The following is a 17163-nucleotide window of genomic DNA, read 5'->3' on the forward strand; positions in this document are numbered from 1 at the left end:
AATTCAGTTTATTTATATAGCACCAAATCACAACAAAGTTGTCTCAGGGTGCTTTACAGGAACATTCACAACATACATAAAAAAGCCAATTAGTAAAGTTCTGTATCTAAGGAAGTATATACAAACAGTGGTGTTTGAATGTTTGTGAACACTTTAAAGTTTTCCATATTTCTTCATAAATATGACCTAAAACGTCATCAGATTTTCACACAAGTCCTAAAAACAAATAAAGAGAACCTAGTTAAACAATGACACAAAAATAGTATACTTGGTCATTTTTTTATTGAGGAAAATGATCCAGTTTTAAATATTTGTGAGGTAGGGGTGGAGGGTAATAGTTTTCAGAACAAGGAAAATTAACATTAAATTGACGTTCAGAAATTTAGCATTTAATGTTAAGACATTAAAAAATACTTTCAGCTTTTAATGTCATATTCATATTTAGGTCATGCTTCATGTCTTAAAATGAGCTGAGTACAACAGAAAAAACATCTGATCTGACATCTTACAGTGTAGCTTTTTTTTTTTTTATCACAAAAGCACATCCAAATGCAATATTTGTGTGTGATTATCAAAGTACACCCTTGACTGTATACCTTGATAATATTTAAACCTATAGCAGCAATATAAATTAATTGTTTTAGGTATGGCCCTATCAGTTTCTCACGTCATTGTTGGGAAAACTCTTGCCCACGTTTTACAATGTTGCTTCAGTTTATTGAAGCTTGTTTTTGCACAACTCTAAGTCGTGTCACAATGTTTTAATCTGGAATCGGGAATAGATCTGAACTTTGACTAGACTATTTCAAAATTGTTTTTTTTTTCTTATTGTTTTTTGAACTGTAGATTTGTTAGTGGGCTTGAAATAATTGTGTCTTTAATGCAGTTTAGCTTCATCTACCAGATGGCTTTACATTTAACGTCATAGAGGAGTTTTCTCTCTATCACTGTCATGGACACGTGGTATGAGGTGCTTGCACAGAGACGCTGTGTTTGGTTTATGAACATTGGTTCAATAAACTTGTGCTTTGTGCAAATACTACTCTTTGAACCAAAGTCATGCTTCAGTGTTGTTTTGGAAAGACTCTTTGGGGGTGACACGGTGGATCCATTGGTAGAGCAGTTGCCTCTCCGCGAGAAGGTCGTCGGATTAAATCCCGACCGGGGGGGCCTTTCTGGGTGGAGTTTGTATGTTCTATTACTGCATGTGTGGGTTTTCTCCAGGTACTCCAGTTTCCTCCCACAGACCAAAAACATGCATGTTAGTCTGACTGGTAACTCTAAATTGTTCCTAGGTGTGAGTGAGAGAGTGAATGGTTGTTTGTCTCTATGTAAATGGACTGTACTTACATAGCTCCTTTCTATCGTCAAAATACTCAAAGTGCTTTACAACACAATCTGTGTCCTCATTTACCCATAGCACTCTACTAGATCTTTACAAAGACTAATCAGTGCTTTGGATCACAGTCATACAGATCGGAGGCAATGAGGGGTTCAGTGTCTTGCCTAGGGACACTTCAGCATGTGACTGCTGGTGGAATTGAACCTCCAACTCTCCCATTGGAGAACGACTGCTCTAACCACTCAGCCACCGCTGCCACATGTGTCCCTGTGATGAACTTGCGATCTGTCCAGGGTGTCCCCTGCCTCTTGCACAGTGATGACTGGATATGGGCACCAGTGACTCCCACAACCCAAAAAGGAAGATGGATGGATGGATGGAAAGATTCTCTTGTAAACCCTCCTAAACAAGATGGGCTGTCATTTTCTAAATACTTTCACAAATAGTTGGCATTTACAACTGCATGTCATGTTTAGAGGGACAGTGGGTATATTGGTAGAAGGATGTTAGAGATGCAGCTGCCAGGAAAAAGACAAAGAGGAAATATATGGATGCAGTTAGAGAGGACATAGAGGTAGTTGGAATGAGGACAGAGGATGCAGAGGACAGAGTGAGATGGAGGAGGATGACTCACTGTGGTGACCCCTGAAGAGGAAAAACCTGAAAGAAGTCATGTTTTTTAGATATAAATTTGGGATTTTTCCAGGTCTATTGAGCCTTATCACACTTATAATAAATTATTCAAGAACATTTGATTCGTGGCACCATTACTTCCAATCGATCCACAAAACCAGACAGTGATAAGTACATATCTGACTATTTGTCGGGACAAGTAAGAAGATTGAAACATGATTACAAATTGTTTGTCTGCATGAACAAAAGCTGCAATAACAAAAACAACATTTGCAAATGAGTGCTCAGTAGTGAAGAAGTGTTTTTGGGAGGGTGAACAAAAGCTTCATTATTGGGAGGATTGCAAACATCAAACAATCTTGTTTCAGCTGGCTCATGTTACAGAGTGTCGGATACCCTGACCCTTTTCATCTTCTCTCTGTCTGCTGTTCACTCAGTAAGAAGGACAATGCCCTGATTCCTGACCACCAATTTCTATAGTGTTTGATCAAAAGTCTGTTACTTTGCAGATAAACCTCAAATATCCAAAAGGGTGGATGTTTGAGCAGAAGCATCTTTTGATCAGGTTAATAATTTCTACAATGAAATTATAAGATGAATAAAAAGCATTTAATAAAGTGGCAGGAAAGGGTTGGTCCAGTCATCGTGAGTGAGGTTGAGTCAGAGTAATGGCAAAATTGCCTAACATCAACTAAACTTGGAATTTTAGCTGCTGATTCAGATTAAAAATGAATTGATGGCTGAGCAGAGCCTGCTGCTGCTCCATGCAAAAGTAGAAGTTCGTACTTATAAAAATTTGGAAATAACTCAAAGTTGTTGCTAAAATTTAGACAAAACCAAGAACAGTCTCAGAACTGCCAACTCGCACATCTGGTGTGACAGTCTCGTTTTAAATTCTCTGCCCAAACAAATGCTTCACCAAATAAAAGATAAGACTGCAGTCAAAGCACCCATCTGTCTGTCCTTTTCCTATACCTGCTCTTTCCTGTTCATGGCTATAGGAGCAGGTGTCTGTCCCAGCAAGGATCCACATTTATGTTGGTATCAGTTGTGTTTATTCATCCTCCCACACCCAGAAGGCATAAGGAGAGCGGTTTAATGTTATCAGTCAGTCGGACACAGTTTTATTGTGGTTGCTTTACATTTTGAACTCATTGCAACACTGTACTTCAGCACTCTTTTGCAATAAGCAACTAGAAAGAACAGGACATACCTAAAGGAGGGGCAAGTGAGAAAGTCAAATCACCATATGTTTAATGGTCTGAAAAACAAAGAAATAAAACTGAAAAATTAATATTTAGAAAAAAATTATTGCTCTCTTGAACCACTGGACAGATTTTATTGTTATTCTCATAAAGTTATTATTGAATGTAGATTTAATGTTTGGACTCATTGTCACAGATATTGAGCTGAAAGTCATTCTCTACACATACTTTGAGTACTTAAGATTGTGCCAGATATATGTTTAGATCTAAGGTTAAAATTTTGGCATTGACTGGTAAAGACGACTCTGTCTTCCTGTTAGCAAAATATCTCATGAACCACTGAACAGATGTTAATGAATCTTTCAGAAAGGTTTCATTAAATGCACATTTACTGCTGATTGTTCAAGTTCAAGTTCAAGTAGGTTTTGTTGTCAGTCGCATGGTACATGAGGTGGAACGAAATTATGTACACAGGGTCTCAGTTACATCCAACAATAGCAAAAAAGATAACGTGTAAAAAGAAACAGTATATTAGGATCTAAGATATACACAAAGAAATACGCAAAAAAATAATAATAGTGCTAAACAACAGCAACACGAGCATGAGACTGTGTGAGTAGATAGTAGTAGTAGTAGTAGTAGGATACCTACGTCAATGTTTACAAAAGCTTGCTGTTTTGCAATCACTGACTGGAAAGGACGACATGCACTCAAATGAGGGGCAGGTAAACCACCACAGTATCTGTTAAAGTATCTGTTAGACTTATCACTTTACTGCATAATAAATAAATCAATCAGACAAATTCAATATTTAGAAAAAAACTATTGCTGCTACTGAAAAGGGTCCAAGATGGTGTAGAAGTAGGGTAGTGGGACCAGAAAGTCACTGGCTCAACTCCCTGCTATGCCCGCATGTCGTGGTGTCCTTGAGCAAGACATCCAATCCCTAACTGCTCCCCAGCCACTTACATAGCTGTCCAATGTGAGGATTGTCTTCCTTTGTGTGTTCATTCACCACTCTGAGTCCCTCCCGGATGGTCGAGCTTCTCAACCTATCTCTAAGGGAGAGCCCAGACACCCTGTGGAGAAAACTCATTTCGGCCGCTTGTATCCGAGATCTCATTCTTTCGGTCACAAGCCAAATCTCATGACCATAGATGAAGGTAGGAACGTAGATCGATTGGTAAATTGAGAGCTTCGCCTTTTGACTCAGATCTCTCTTCACCACGACAGACCTGTACAGCGCCTGCTTCACTGCAGATGCTGCACTTATCCACCTATCGATCTCACGCTCCATTTTTCCCTCATTCGTGAACAAGACCCCAAGATACTTGAACGCCTCTACTTGGGGCAGGACCTCCTCCCTGACCCAGAGAGGGCACTCTATCCTTTTCCGGCTCAAGACCATGGCCTTGGATTTCAAGGAACTGATCTTCATCCCGGCCACATCGCACTTGGCTGCGAACCGCTCCAGCGAAAGCTGTAGATCACGATCTGATGAAGCCAATAGGACCACATCATATGCAAAAAGCAGAGACGCGATCCTAAAGCCACCAAAACGGATCCCCTCAACACCTTGGCTGCACCTAGAAATTCTGTCCATAAAAGTTATGAACAGAATCGGTGACAAAGGGCAACCTTGGCGGAGTCCAACTCTCACCGGGAACAAGTCCGACTTACTGCCGGCAATGCGAACCAGGCTCTGACACCGGTCATACAGGGACTTAACAGCCCCTATCAAAGGGCCCGGTACCCCATACTCCCAGAGTACCTCCCGCAGGGTTCACTGAGGGACATGGTCGAATGCCTTCTCCAAGTCCATGAAGCTCATGTAGACCGGTTGGGCAAACTCCCACGCACCCTCCAGGACCCTGCTGAGAGTGTAGAGCTGGTCCAGTGTTCCACGGCCAGGACGAAAACCACACTGCTCCTCCTGAATCCGAGGTTCGACTATCTGACGGACCCTCCTCTCCAGAAACCCTGAATAGACCTTACCATGGAGGCTTAAGAGCGTCATTCCCCTGTAGTTGGAACACACTCTACGGTCCCCTTTTTTGAATAGGGGGACCACCACCCCGGTCTGCCAATCCAGGGGAACTTCCCCCGATGTCCACGCAATATTATAGAGTCGCGTAAGCCAACACAACCCTACAACATCCAGAGCCTTAAGGAACTCCGGGTGAATCTCATCCACCCCTGGGGCCCTGCCACCGAGAAGCTTTTTAACCACCTCGGTGACCTCAGCACCAGAGATTGGAGGGCTCGACCCAGAGTCCCCAGGCTCCGTTTCCTCAGTGGAAGACGTGCCGGTGGGATTGAGGAGGTCTTCAAAGTATTCTGCTCACCGACCCACGACATCCCGAGATGAGGTCAGCAGCACACCAACCCCACTATAAACAGTGTTGGTGGCATACCGCTTTCCCCCCCTGAGATGCCGGATGGTGGGCCAGCATCGCCTTGAAGCCATGCGGAAGTCATTCTCCATGGCCTCTCCGAACTCCTCCCATGCCCGAGTTTTTGCCTCAGTGACCACCCGAGCCGCATGTCGCCTAGACTTCCGGAACCCATCAGCTGCTTCCAGGATCCCACAAGCCAAAAAGGCCTGATAGGACTCCTTCTTCAGCCTGACAGCATCCCTCACCGACGGTGTCCACCATCGGGTTTGAGGGTTGCCGCCATGACAGGCACCAACAACCTTGCGGCCACAGCTCCGGTAAGCCGCCTCGTCAATAGAGGCACGAAGCATGGTCCACTCAGACTCAATGTCCCCCACCTCCCCCAGAACATGTTCGAAGTTCTCCCGGAGGTGGGAGTTAAAACTCCATCTCACAGGAGACTCTTCCAGATGTTCCCAGCAAACCCTAACAATACGTTTGGGTCTGCCAGGTCTGACCGGCATCTTCCCCCACCATCAGAGCCAACTCACCACCAGGTAGTGATCAGTGGACAGATTTATGAGAACTGGTTCCTGCTTTTTGGATTCGGCAGGTTTCTGGTTTATCAACAGTGAAGTAAGTCATCGGCAGCATATTTGGACCCGATCAGGCTGCTTGCCTTATGATGGCTTGGTTCGTGCCTCGAGCGCCCAAGCTCAAATGCTTTTGGAAGGATGGATCAGAGTTCAGGGATTATTCTCAGGCATGGTCCACTGGTGTGGCCATTTAATTTGGACGTTTTGGAACCGAGTGGACTGACACAGACTCAAGGTAGATGTCATTCAAGTTCTATCTGTCCCCAAAACAATTGTGTTTATCTGAATTTGGCTCCCTGACTGGCCTTGACAGGCCATCTTATCTCAACTCACCTGGAAGTTTTGTAAACCTGAAGCTGTGCCCCTCCCTCCCCTCCTACAGAGGAATTTCCATGGACTTTTCAGAGGGGCCCAGCTGTAAACACATTCTGTCATCATTTCAGGACTCTTTAGATTTGTCCTTGGCCATCCTTGGCACCCACCGAGTGTGTACGGATCTCTCCAGAGGGAATTATTTGAACTGAGTGATTTTATCTGAACACTTCAGTGCCTCTGTGTGTTGTCTCTGACTACTCACCATCCTTGCATCCCCTCCCCCGCGTAATGTCGGCATCATCATGTGCTAGTGTGCAAGATTTTTTTTCATTATCACGCTGTTGACCTATAACCAAAGATTAAGAGCGTGTTAGGATTTTTTTTGTCTCCAAACCCTATATGTCATTTTTCACCACTTTGTATTTTCTGTCCAAACAGGTTTCACTTGTAAATGAGTCTTCAAGGTTCATTGTGACTTATCGGTTTAAACAAAGGTTGAATTGAATTGAATTGAATTGAATTGAATGCCAGCTAGTGCTCCTGAGGTCCCTACTCTGGCTGGTGCTCCCGAGGTCCCTATGCAGCTGCTACTCCTGTGCTCCTGACGCTTCCTGTGAGTTCCTTGCTTCCTGTGAGTTCCACATTTCCTGTGGGGTCCATGCTTCCTGTGGGGTCCACGCTTCCTGTGGGGTCCATGCTTCCTGTGGGGTCCACACTTCCTTTGGGGTACATGCTTCCTGTGGGGTCCACGCCACTTCCTGTGGAGTCCACCCTGCTTCCTGTGGGGTCCATGCCACTTCCTGTGGGGTCAATTCCACTTCCTGTGGGGTTCATGCCCCTTCCTGTTGGGTCCATTCTGCTTCCTGTCGGGTCCATGCCACTTCCTGTGGCATCTACGCCACTTCCTGTGGGGTCCATGCCTCCTCCTACCCCTGTTGTCTCCTCGTCATCATCTGTAGCCTCTCTGGTTTTAGCAACATCTGCAGTCTCCCTGGTTTCTGCATTAGCTAAAGCCCCACTGGTCTTGGCAACAGCTGTGGTCTTGCTAATCTCTGCATCATCTGCAGCCTCCTTAGTCTCAGCGACAGCTGCAGTCTCCCTGGTCTCATCATCATCTGCAGACTCTCTGGTTTCTGCAACAGTTGCAGTTTCTCAGGTCTCCACGACAGCTACAGAACTTCTGGTTCCTATGCTTCTTTTCCCTCATGCTGGGCAGTCTCTCAGGGTGTCCATTTCCATCGGTCGCCCACTCGAACTACTTCCACGTGCTGGACGGCCTCCCGGCCACCCACCAGAACTGCTTCCATGTGCTGGATGGCCTCCTGACTGCCCATCCAAATGGCTTCCAAGTGTTAGATGGCCTCCCGGCCACCCACCTGAACTTTTTTTGTGTTTCTCATGTCAATTTTTGTGTGTATTTCCCAGGTGTACCCTGTTGGTTTTTGTTTTTTTCCCTGGTGTTCTCCTTTGTGCCCTCCGCCCTCCTGGTTCCCCCCTCCTCTCACCCAAAATTCTGGGGGAGGTCTTGGGACATCAAGTGATGACCTTAGAGTGGAGGTACTGTGAGGATTCTCTTCCCTTGTGTGTTCATTCACCACCCCCACCCCCTTGTGGCCTGCTCTGCTCTCCTGTGTTGTTCTTATTTAATTAGTTTCTCCTCTGCCACCTGTTTGTCCCTCACATGTGTTTGTCATTGTCCTCGTTAGTGTGTGTATATAAGTGCGCGTTTTCTTTACTCGTCAGCTGGTCATTGTGTGGTGCTCTTTTCAATGTCAAGCTCCGTTCCTTAAGTTTCCTATGTGACTCCTGTATAAGTGAGTTTTGCTGCCTCATCAGGTTCTTTTGTTTATTTAAATACATAGTATTTATTTTACTCATTGGAGTTCTTCGTGGTCCACCTGCACCATTGGGTTCGACTTACAAAACCACACCGTTTACGACACCCACTGCTCCATATGGGTGTATCTCACATGTGATGGGTTAAATGCAAAGCACAAATGTCATCATTGTTTAGAAACATATGATTATGATAATACATAACAATTTGTTTTACTTTGTATTTGAACCTATAGACCATAACACATAGTGTAAACTAAAAGTCACTGAAGAATACATGGAAACCCCCTTCATCCTTTTTGTTTTATCAACTCTTATCATTAGAAGCAGGTTAGTGTTTCCTGATCCCATTATAAGAACAAACGTAAGGTAAACACTCTTATCCATTATAATCAGAATAATAAAAACATAAATGGTGAGCAAACATCACCTCATCACAGGGTGGTGTGACATTGCCTCAATTGTTCTTCCCAGAAGTTTCCATTAAAGTTCACAAAGGAAAGCCTTTGCACCTGTCTTCTGTCCCTATAAAAGAGTTCTCATTGGAGCAGCCAAACATACAGCAGATCACTCAAGAAAAGGTACCATAGTCATTAGGTGTTTAAAGTAGCCTTTATTTTGTGCAGCAGCATTGCTGATTTATGGATTTATACAGATTTATAGGATTATTATCTAGTGAGAAACAACTTTTTATTTGACCAAAGTCAATAATTATTCTTGATACAACCACTGTTTCTCTTTCAGATTGCTTTAAGAAAAGGTTTACTTTAGTACAACATGGCTCGGCTGATGATCTTGGCTGGTAGGTTCATGGTTCTAAATACTGATTAGATCACAAGCTTGTCAAAACCTATTACTGGTTATTAATCAAATTGTTTTGGATTTTTTTTTCCTTCAGGATTGACTCTTCTGATGTGTCTTCAAACTGGTATGATTAATTATTTTTATGTTCCCTGTGTTTGCATATGAATCACAATCTCAGAGTATAGAAATATGTCTAACATTTTTCTTCTTTTCTCAAAGTTTCTTCAACCAAACTGGTGTGCTACTTTACCAACTGGTCCCAGTACAGAAAAGATGCTGCTAAATATCTCCCTGCGAATGTGGATCCCTACCTCTGCACACACCTGATTTATGCCTACTCAGAAATTAGCCCATCTAATGAGCTGAAAACATATGAGTGGAATGATGAGGTTCTGTATAAAGCCTTCAATGGACTGAAGGTCAGGTGAGTTGTTTCTGCTTCAACATCACCTGGAAATTACAAATCAAAGGAACAACGCAGATATGGTTCTGTGATATAATGTTACATTGATATTCCAATTATTCTGCAAATTAGGCAAAACTTGAAATCCCAACAAATATAATTAATTACTTTAAATAGTGGTTTTGTGTCCAAAGAGTTAACTATTCATCCAAATTTGTCATAACTGCTGCATGTCCTTCACAGAAACCCTCAGCTGAAGACTCTGTTGTCGGTTGGTGGGTTTTACGCGGGAACACACCAGTGAGTCTATAAAACTACAACAACATGCTTTCATGCTTTTGTTGGATCACATTATTTTATTGTACCTAAGAACAAGAAATGTTTTCTGCAGTCACTGTTTTGTTTAAATGTCCACAGATTTCACGCCATGGTTTCAACTCCTGCCAACCGTCAGGTGTTCATCCAGTCTGCCATCAGGTTTTTGAGACAGCATGGCTTTGATGGGCTGGACCTGGACTGGGAGTACCCAGGACACTATGGAGACAGAGAGGACAAGCAAAGGTTCACGTTGCTCTGCCAGGTCTGTCTACAAACATCCATCCTCCCTTAACATGCATCTGCAAGATGCGTTTTATCTTCAAGTAGTTCAACACTTCAATACAAACAACAATTTTGTCTTGTGCATTTTGTTCAGATGTGACAGTTCATGTGTGAGATTTGCCTATTCTTTTTCAATTAAACTAAAATTATAAGGTACTGACTTTTTCTGTTTCACATTTAGGAATTGCATGCAGCTTTTGAGAAGGAGGCGGTTCAGAACAGCAGGTCACGGCTGCTGCTGTCAGCCGCAGTGGCAGCTGGACAGGAAATCATTCACAATGCTTATGAGGTTGCTGATGTTTCTCGGTAAGTTCAAGTTAAATAATGTTTTTATAGTTTTTGTGTGTGTGTGTTTGTTGTTTTGTTTTCATCTGAAAACAGAGTTTTACCAATCCTGGCAACAACAAAAAAGTAAGCACCTGACAGAGTGGAGAAAAATTCAATGAAGATGCATTTGTAGAGGATATGTGATTGCACTACATTGACTTAAAATACTGATGTAATAGATGATGATGTTAGAAGTATGGACCACTGTTGGTCCCATGTTAGTCGGATGGGGCAGACCCTCTAGCTTGGATGCAAGCAGCAGTTCGATGTAGATTGGATGGAGTCATATAGCTGTTGGTCAGTGCTGTCTAATACAAGGCAACTTTTATGTTTGGTGGCCTTCACTCACTGTTTTATCTGACTGTCTGGTGCTCTGGCAACCACCTGATAACAACTGTCATTCCACACACGATGCCTTCTGGTACTTGTTCTAAATGTACTAGCTCCTCGTAAATGATAATCACTTGTCTGCAAATTACGTCCAAATCAGTCAATTCCTTCTGTGCTGAACATTTTTGGAATGAATCTACAAATACAACAAAAAGTTTTAAAACAGAAGAAGCTCAAACAGCATTTCTATTCAGATTGTCAGTAATTGACCCTTTTCTGCAAAAGCTGTAAGCAGATAGGCAGAAAATATTTGGTTAATGGGATGAAGGATAATAACACCAAAGATGGAAGTCCTCCTGTTAACTTATAAAGTTTTGGTCTGTCTACAGTTCATTTTAGTCCAGTTAACAGTTTCACAAGACATGTGGGGACTATAAATATTGATGCAAGTGTGAATACATTTAATCATAAGCATTACTGCAGGAAAGTGCATACAATGTTCTGTATGGGAATTTTATAGGTTTTTTAAATTCAATAGAATCACATAAATAATCACAAAAAGGAAGACTTTAACTTGCAAAATATAAACATTTAGTTTAGTTTTTTTCTCTGCTTTGTTTTATCATCCATTAGGGTTCTAGACTTCATAAATGTCATGACCTACCGCTTACATGGATCTTCGGATAAAATCCTTGGCCACAACAGTCCTCTGTACACCAGTTCTGCTCTTCCGGACCGATTTGTCAACTACAATGTTGTGAGTTAAACCATTGGCAAATCCATAGATTTAGATAATACCACGTACTAGTTTTGTGTTTTGTTTTTAACATTTAATATTTCTGTGGTCCAGGACTTTGGCATGAGATATTGGAGAGATAATGGAGCTCCTGCTGAAAAACTCTTGCTTGGTTTCCCTGCATTTGCACGCACATACACCATGGCATCAGCAAATCATGGAGTTGGAGCACCATCGAATGGAGCGGGCTCTCCTGGGGTCTACACCCGGGAGTCTGGGATCTTGTCTTACTATGAGGTCAGAAAACTTAAACGAAAACCATGTAATTGCTAATGCTACCAAGACAAACAAACAAAACAAAAAATCTGTGAGACAAACGCAAGTAAAAATAGTAAACATTTACAATGATCTCTCGTAAATTCAGGTCTGCACGTTCCTCAACGGAGCCACTACACACTGGGTTGATGAACAAAAGGTGCCGTATGCAGTCAAAGGCAACGAGTGGGTGGGCTTCGACAACAAGCAGAGCTATGAAATCAAGGTGATACATATCATTTTATTATTTACTATAGTACAAATAAGAAAACGTTACAAATCATTATCATTGGTTGCCAGTTTCCTCTAAATGTTGTGGGGGTTTTTTTGAAAGAGAATGAAGCTGATGGTGATGAAGCTTCTTGAACAAATGCTGTTTTTTTATTTTTTTAAACTGAGCAGAAGATGGCACTCTTGTTACAAAGTTTGTTTTTTATATTGTCTCAGACTTGGTGACTTTGAGATTTGGTGTTTGAAATCTTGACATACACAGAAATCCAAGACTTTTTCCCTTTTCATCATTTTAATTATTGTAGCAAAAATCTGATATCAAAAGCAAAAATATTTCCCAGTCTGGCCTTGGAACATAAAAAGTGTGTCTAAAGAAAAAAAAGGTTATTTTTTTTTCCTTTTCAAATTTTATCCTGTCATTTTGAACAACACTACTAACCCATAGTTTAACATTCAGTCTTATAAAAAGACTAAAACTAAAAGCTGTGCTTTTTTAAAGCAGTCTGTTTCCACTTTGACTCATGAAGACAAGTGTTGGTATTTTGTTTGTTAGCACTCTGACCTCTCAGCACGAAGGTCCTGGGCTTGAATCGCAGTTATGCAGCTTTTGTGCATAGAAATTCAAAGTTTTGTGTCCATGTGCTGTTTCTCCTGATACTTTGGTTCCTCCAACAATTAAAAAGGCACTTGAAGTTAATTGGTGATTCCTATAGGACCGTGTGAGTGAACAGTTAGCCTTTGTGTGACTGACTGACTGTCCAGGTTAGAACTGTTTTAAACTGATAACATTTTAGATCTTACAACACCAAAGCAAGCTTATAAAATAAATAGAAAAAAAAATAAGGATACTGAAAAAAACAACTTTTAAAATTCCACCAGCTCAGAAAATGTCACTAATAATAGGAAAAATGTCCTTGCATTTGGAAAAAAATGTTACAAAACAACAAACAGCTGCTTCTAAAGTTTTGACTGCATTCCAGAATAATAAAATCAGCATTTTAAAATGTAATGTTAATGTTTTATAGGCACAGTATGTGAAAGCTAATCATTTTGGAGGAGCATTTGTCTGGTCTCTGGATCTGGATGATTTTGGGGGACACTTCTGTGGTCAAGGAAAATATCCCCTCATCAGTTCTCTGCGCGCGCTTCTTAATTCAGGTAAATTAATTCAGCAATGTCATCATCTCGAATTCTGCAAAAATCTTGATATAACTTTATTAATTTCATTGTTCTGGATGTATTTGTTAGATTTTCCAACACCTCCGCCAGTCAACACCACAAGCCACCCCGACCCAGCTACCACCACCACAAAGGTTTCTTCTGGAAGTGGTTTCTGTGCTGGAAAGGTTAATGGTCTCTACCCAAACCCCACTGATAGAAACAGCTTCTATCAGTGTGTTGACGGGTTTACATATTTGCAGAGATGTCAGCCTAATCTTGTTTACAATGAACATTGCCAGTGCTGCAACTGGTCCTAAATAAATGTCTTTTTTTGGGGGGGGTCAAACAGGAATGTGCTGGGTTGTTATTTATTTGGACCATGGAGGTCACAGAATACTGAATGTAATGCATGGAGTCGTCTAAGTTCTGTAGAACTCAACAAATGTTTAATATTCATCTAATATTAATTTTAATTTATACTCTAATATATTAGACTGACAACTCTCTCACACATCTGGTGTGACAGTCTCATTTTAAATTCTCTGCCCAAACAAATGCTTCACCAAATAAAAGATAAGACTGCAGTCAACGCACCCATCTGTCTGTCCTTTTTCTATACCTGCTCTTTCCTGTTCATGGTTAGATGCAGTTGGTAGAGCTGTTGCCTCTCAGCGAGAAGGTGTTGGTTCAAGTCCCGGCAGGGGGCCTTTCTGGGTGGAGTTTGCATGTTCTCTCCGAGCATTTGTGAGTTTTCTCCACGTACTCCGGTTTTCTCCCACAGACCAAAAACAAGCATGTTAGACTAACTGTTAACTAAATTGCGCCTAGGTGTGAGTGAGAGAGTGAATACCATACCAGCTTTATTTATAGAGCACTTTAAACACCCACGGAACCAAAGTGCGGTATACATAATAAAATAATCAGACAATAAAAAAATTATTAAAATGATTAAAAGTCAACATTACACATGGTGTCAAAGACCAGGGAGAAGAGATGGGTTTTAAGAAGGGATTTTAAAACAGACTGGGAAGAGGCCTGTCTGATGTTCAAGGGAAGGTCGTTCCACAGTTTAGGAGCTGCCACAGCAAAAGCACGGTCTCCTCTGAGCTTACGCTTTGTCTTTGGCACACTCAGGAGCAGCTGATCACATGACCTGAGGGATCGAGAGGGTGACTCAGACAGATAAGGCAGGGCAAGTCCATTAAGAGCTTTAAAAACAAATGAAATCATTTAAAAATGAATCCTAGAATGTACGGGCAGCCAGTGTAGAGAGGCTAAAACAGGGGAAATGTGGTTAAACCGTGCCGTGCAGCAGCATTCTGTACCCTTTGAAGCTGAGCAATACATGAATCACTGATTCCTTTTATAAAGTGTGTTACAGTAGTCCAGCCGAGTGGTCACAAAGGTGTAAACTACCGATTCAAAATGCTGCTGAGAAAGAATCAGCTTCACTTGAGCCAGCTGACTCATGTGGAAAAAAATAGATTTAACAACTGCTCCAACGTGATTTTTTTTATCTTTAATCCAGCATCATTTTTGATCCCCATGTTAGTGATAGTTGGCCTGATGTATTGGGCCAAGGAACCAACATCTACATTGGGAGTCTCAGTAGAGTTTCCATAGACCATCACCTCAGTTTTTTCCTCATTAAACTTTAAGAAGTTCACAGCCATCCAGGCATTTATGTCCTCCAGACATGACAACAAAGGGCCCAGAGTGATGGAATCCTTTTTATTTAGTGGGACATATCTGTGTATCATCCATATAACAATTAAAGGAGATCCCATATTTTCTAAAAATAGAGTCAAGAGGGAGCAGGTTACAGCATGAAGAGGAGGTGACCTAAAACTGAGCCCTGCGGAACCCCATACAAAAGAAGTGCAGAGAAGGACACGTGGTCACCAACGCAGACACAGAAAGTACGCTCGGCTAAGTAGGACCTAAACCAGTCCAGTGCCGCACCACTGACACCTCCCCCCTCCCCCAACAATTGCTTCATACAACAAAGTAAGATGTTATGATCCACTGTGGCAAAAGCAGCTATAAATCTAAAAGCAGGAGGACAACACAGTCATCAGAGTCTGTTGCTAAAAATATGATGAAAACTTTTAAAAAGGCAGATAAAGCAGTAAAACCTCTTTTAAGACTGAAATAAAGCAAAAGTGGAATCATGCACCTTATTAAGTTATATGCTACATCTAAAACAATTAGTTTGTTGCCTCCATCGCTTCCATTTGCTTGTTTGTGGTTGGGATGTACAAACACATGACCCCGGCCGGCAAAAACAAATGGCAGTGGTGTGAATGCTGGGGTCATCCAAGTTTTTGCCTTATCAAAATTAATGCTGTGCCTCATTAAAATGTGTGACTGTCTGACACCTAAAAAATATTTCATACATAGTCTGGTAACGGTTGTGACTTGTGAGCGTCACTGCACGATTTTTTCTGAGACAAAAATAAATAAATGAATTAATAAATCTTACCAGGACAGCGAGACCGAAAGCTCGATCCGTACACTGCGCTGGTTAACAGCACTGGAGGGGTGCACCCAAATTCTTCCCATCTCTTGTCATGAATCAGAATAACTGTGCATGTGCCATTTTTAACGAGAGTCTATGAACTAGATTCCTGCGCCCCCAGGGGCCAGAACTACGTCACCAATCAGATAACGTTTTTGAAAGAAACTACTTATCTCATCATTAACTATAAAATATTTATCTTACACAACTAAAAATATATATTTTATTTGATTATTTCATTTTTATTTAACTTTTTTAAGTCTTCAATGTAAAATGGTGAGTGGTTCCAGTGGGTGGGCGGCGCCCGAACGCCCCCTACAGACGAGCTGTCACTGTGCACAACATACAATATATGCCTGTAAAAATAATCTCACACTACTAAGGCAGTATCTAAGCAGTTCCACGAACAAGGTGTCCTTTTCTCACTTGAGCACCTGCCCTCAAAATGTCTGTGCATACCACTGACAATAAGAACTTAAGGTTGTGCAAGATCTAGGGTTTAAATTTGTCATGGCTGGTAAAGACAACCCTACCTGACAGTTAGCCAAATATCTCATGAACCATCAGACAAATTTTAATGAAACTCTCAGGAAGTATTCATCAGCAACAACACTATTTTTAAGATTCGACATGAAACTCTAAACATTACACATTTTTAAGATAGTATTATCATAATTTATTTCTGCATGGACATCAACTGATGATATGAATTGCTTCAGAATGTTGAAGGTCAAAATTCTATGTTCCGCCGTATAGAACAAGATTTGGGCAGAAATGGGGTCAGACGTGAGTTTAAACGAAAGCGGACTGTGCTGTTTTACAATCACTGACTGGAAATGATTACATGTACTTAAAAGTAGGGCAGGTGAATCACCACTGTATCTGTTTAATAAATGTATCACCTGGTCAAGTTACCCAAAAATATAATCAGACAAATTAATATTTAGAAAAAAATGATTGCTGCTACTTTATATTTGAACCTATAGCCCATAACACATAGTGTAAACTAAAACTCACTTAAAAATAGGTTGTATGTTGTGCACAGTGACATCACCATAGAAACACACTTCATCCTTTTTGTTTTATCAACTCTTATCATTAGAAGCAGGTTAGTGTTTCCTGATCCCAATATAAGAACAAAAGCAAGGTAAACACTCTTATCAATTATAATCAGATTAATAAAAACATAAACGGTGAGCAAACATCACCTCATCACAGGGTGGTGTGACAGTGCCTCAATTGTTCTTCCCAGAAGTTTCCATTAAAGTTCACTAAAGGAAAGCCTTTGTACCCGTCTTCTGTCCCTATAAAAGAGTTCTCGTTGGAGCAGCCAAACATACAGCAGATCACTCAAGAAAAGGTACCATAGTCATTAGGAGTTTAAAGTAGACTTTATTTTTCAGATTGCTTTGAGAAAAGGTTTACTTTAGGACAAC

The 17163-nt window shown here is 41.4% G+C and overlaps 1 protein-coding gene across 1 annotated transcript; it reads left to right on the forward strand.

Annotated features, from left to right (window-relative positions):
• The first annotated feature begins 8859 nt into the window (after positions 1 to 8859).
• On the forward strand, positions 8860 to 13779 carry LOC119417540 (acidic mammalian chitinase). Its single transcript, XM_037684768.1, has 12 exons — positions 8860 to 8883; positions 9047 to 9104; positions 9201 to 9230; positions 9326 to 9530; positions 9753 to 9809; positions 9927 to 10089; positions 10291 to 10415; positions 11400 to 11523; positions 11617 to 11799; positions 11927 to 12043; positions 13074 to 13206; positions 13297 to 13779. Exons 2-12 carry the CDS (start codon positions 9080 to 9082, stop codon positions 13524 to 13526), a joined length of 1392 nt encoding a protein of 463 aa, XP_037540696.1. The 5' UTR covers positions 8860 to 8883; positions 9047 to 9079; the 3' UTR covers positions 13527 to 13779.
• The last annotated feature ends 3384 nt before the right edge of the window (positions 13780 to 17163 follow it).

Source organism: Nematolebias whitei, chromosome 11, assembly GCF_014905685.2.
Source record: "Nematolebias whitei isolate Nwh7 chromosome 11, NemWhi1, whole genome shotgun sequence".
In the NCBI taxonomy this organism is placed as follows: Eukaryota; Metazoa; Chordata; class Actinopteri; order Cyprinodontiformes; family Rivulidae; genus Nematolebias; species Nematolebias whitei.

Bases quoted from the DNA above. Each gene is read 5' to 3' on its own strand.
- LOC119417540 (XM_037684768.1), top strand. From the start codon at position 9,080: ATGGCTCGGCTGATGATCTTGGCTG. The intron at 9,231-9,325 runs GTATGATTAATT...CTTTTCTCAAAG, and splicing joins TCTGATGTGTCTTCAAACTG to TTTCTTCAACCAAACTGGTG. The intron at 11,800-11,926 runs GTCAGAAAACTT...TCGTAAATTCAG, and splicing joins GGATCTTGTCTTACTATGAG to GTCTGCACGTTCCTCAACGG.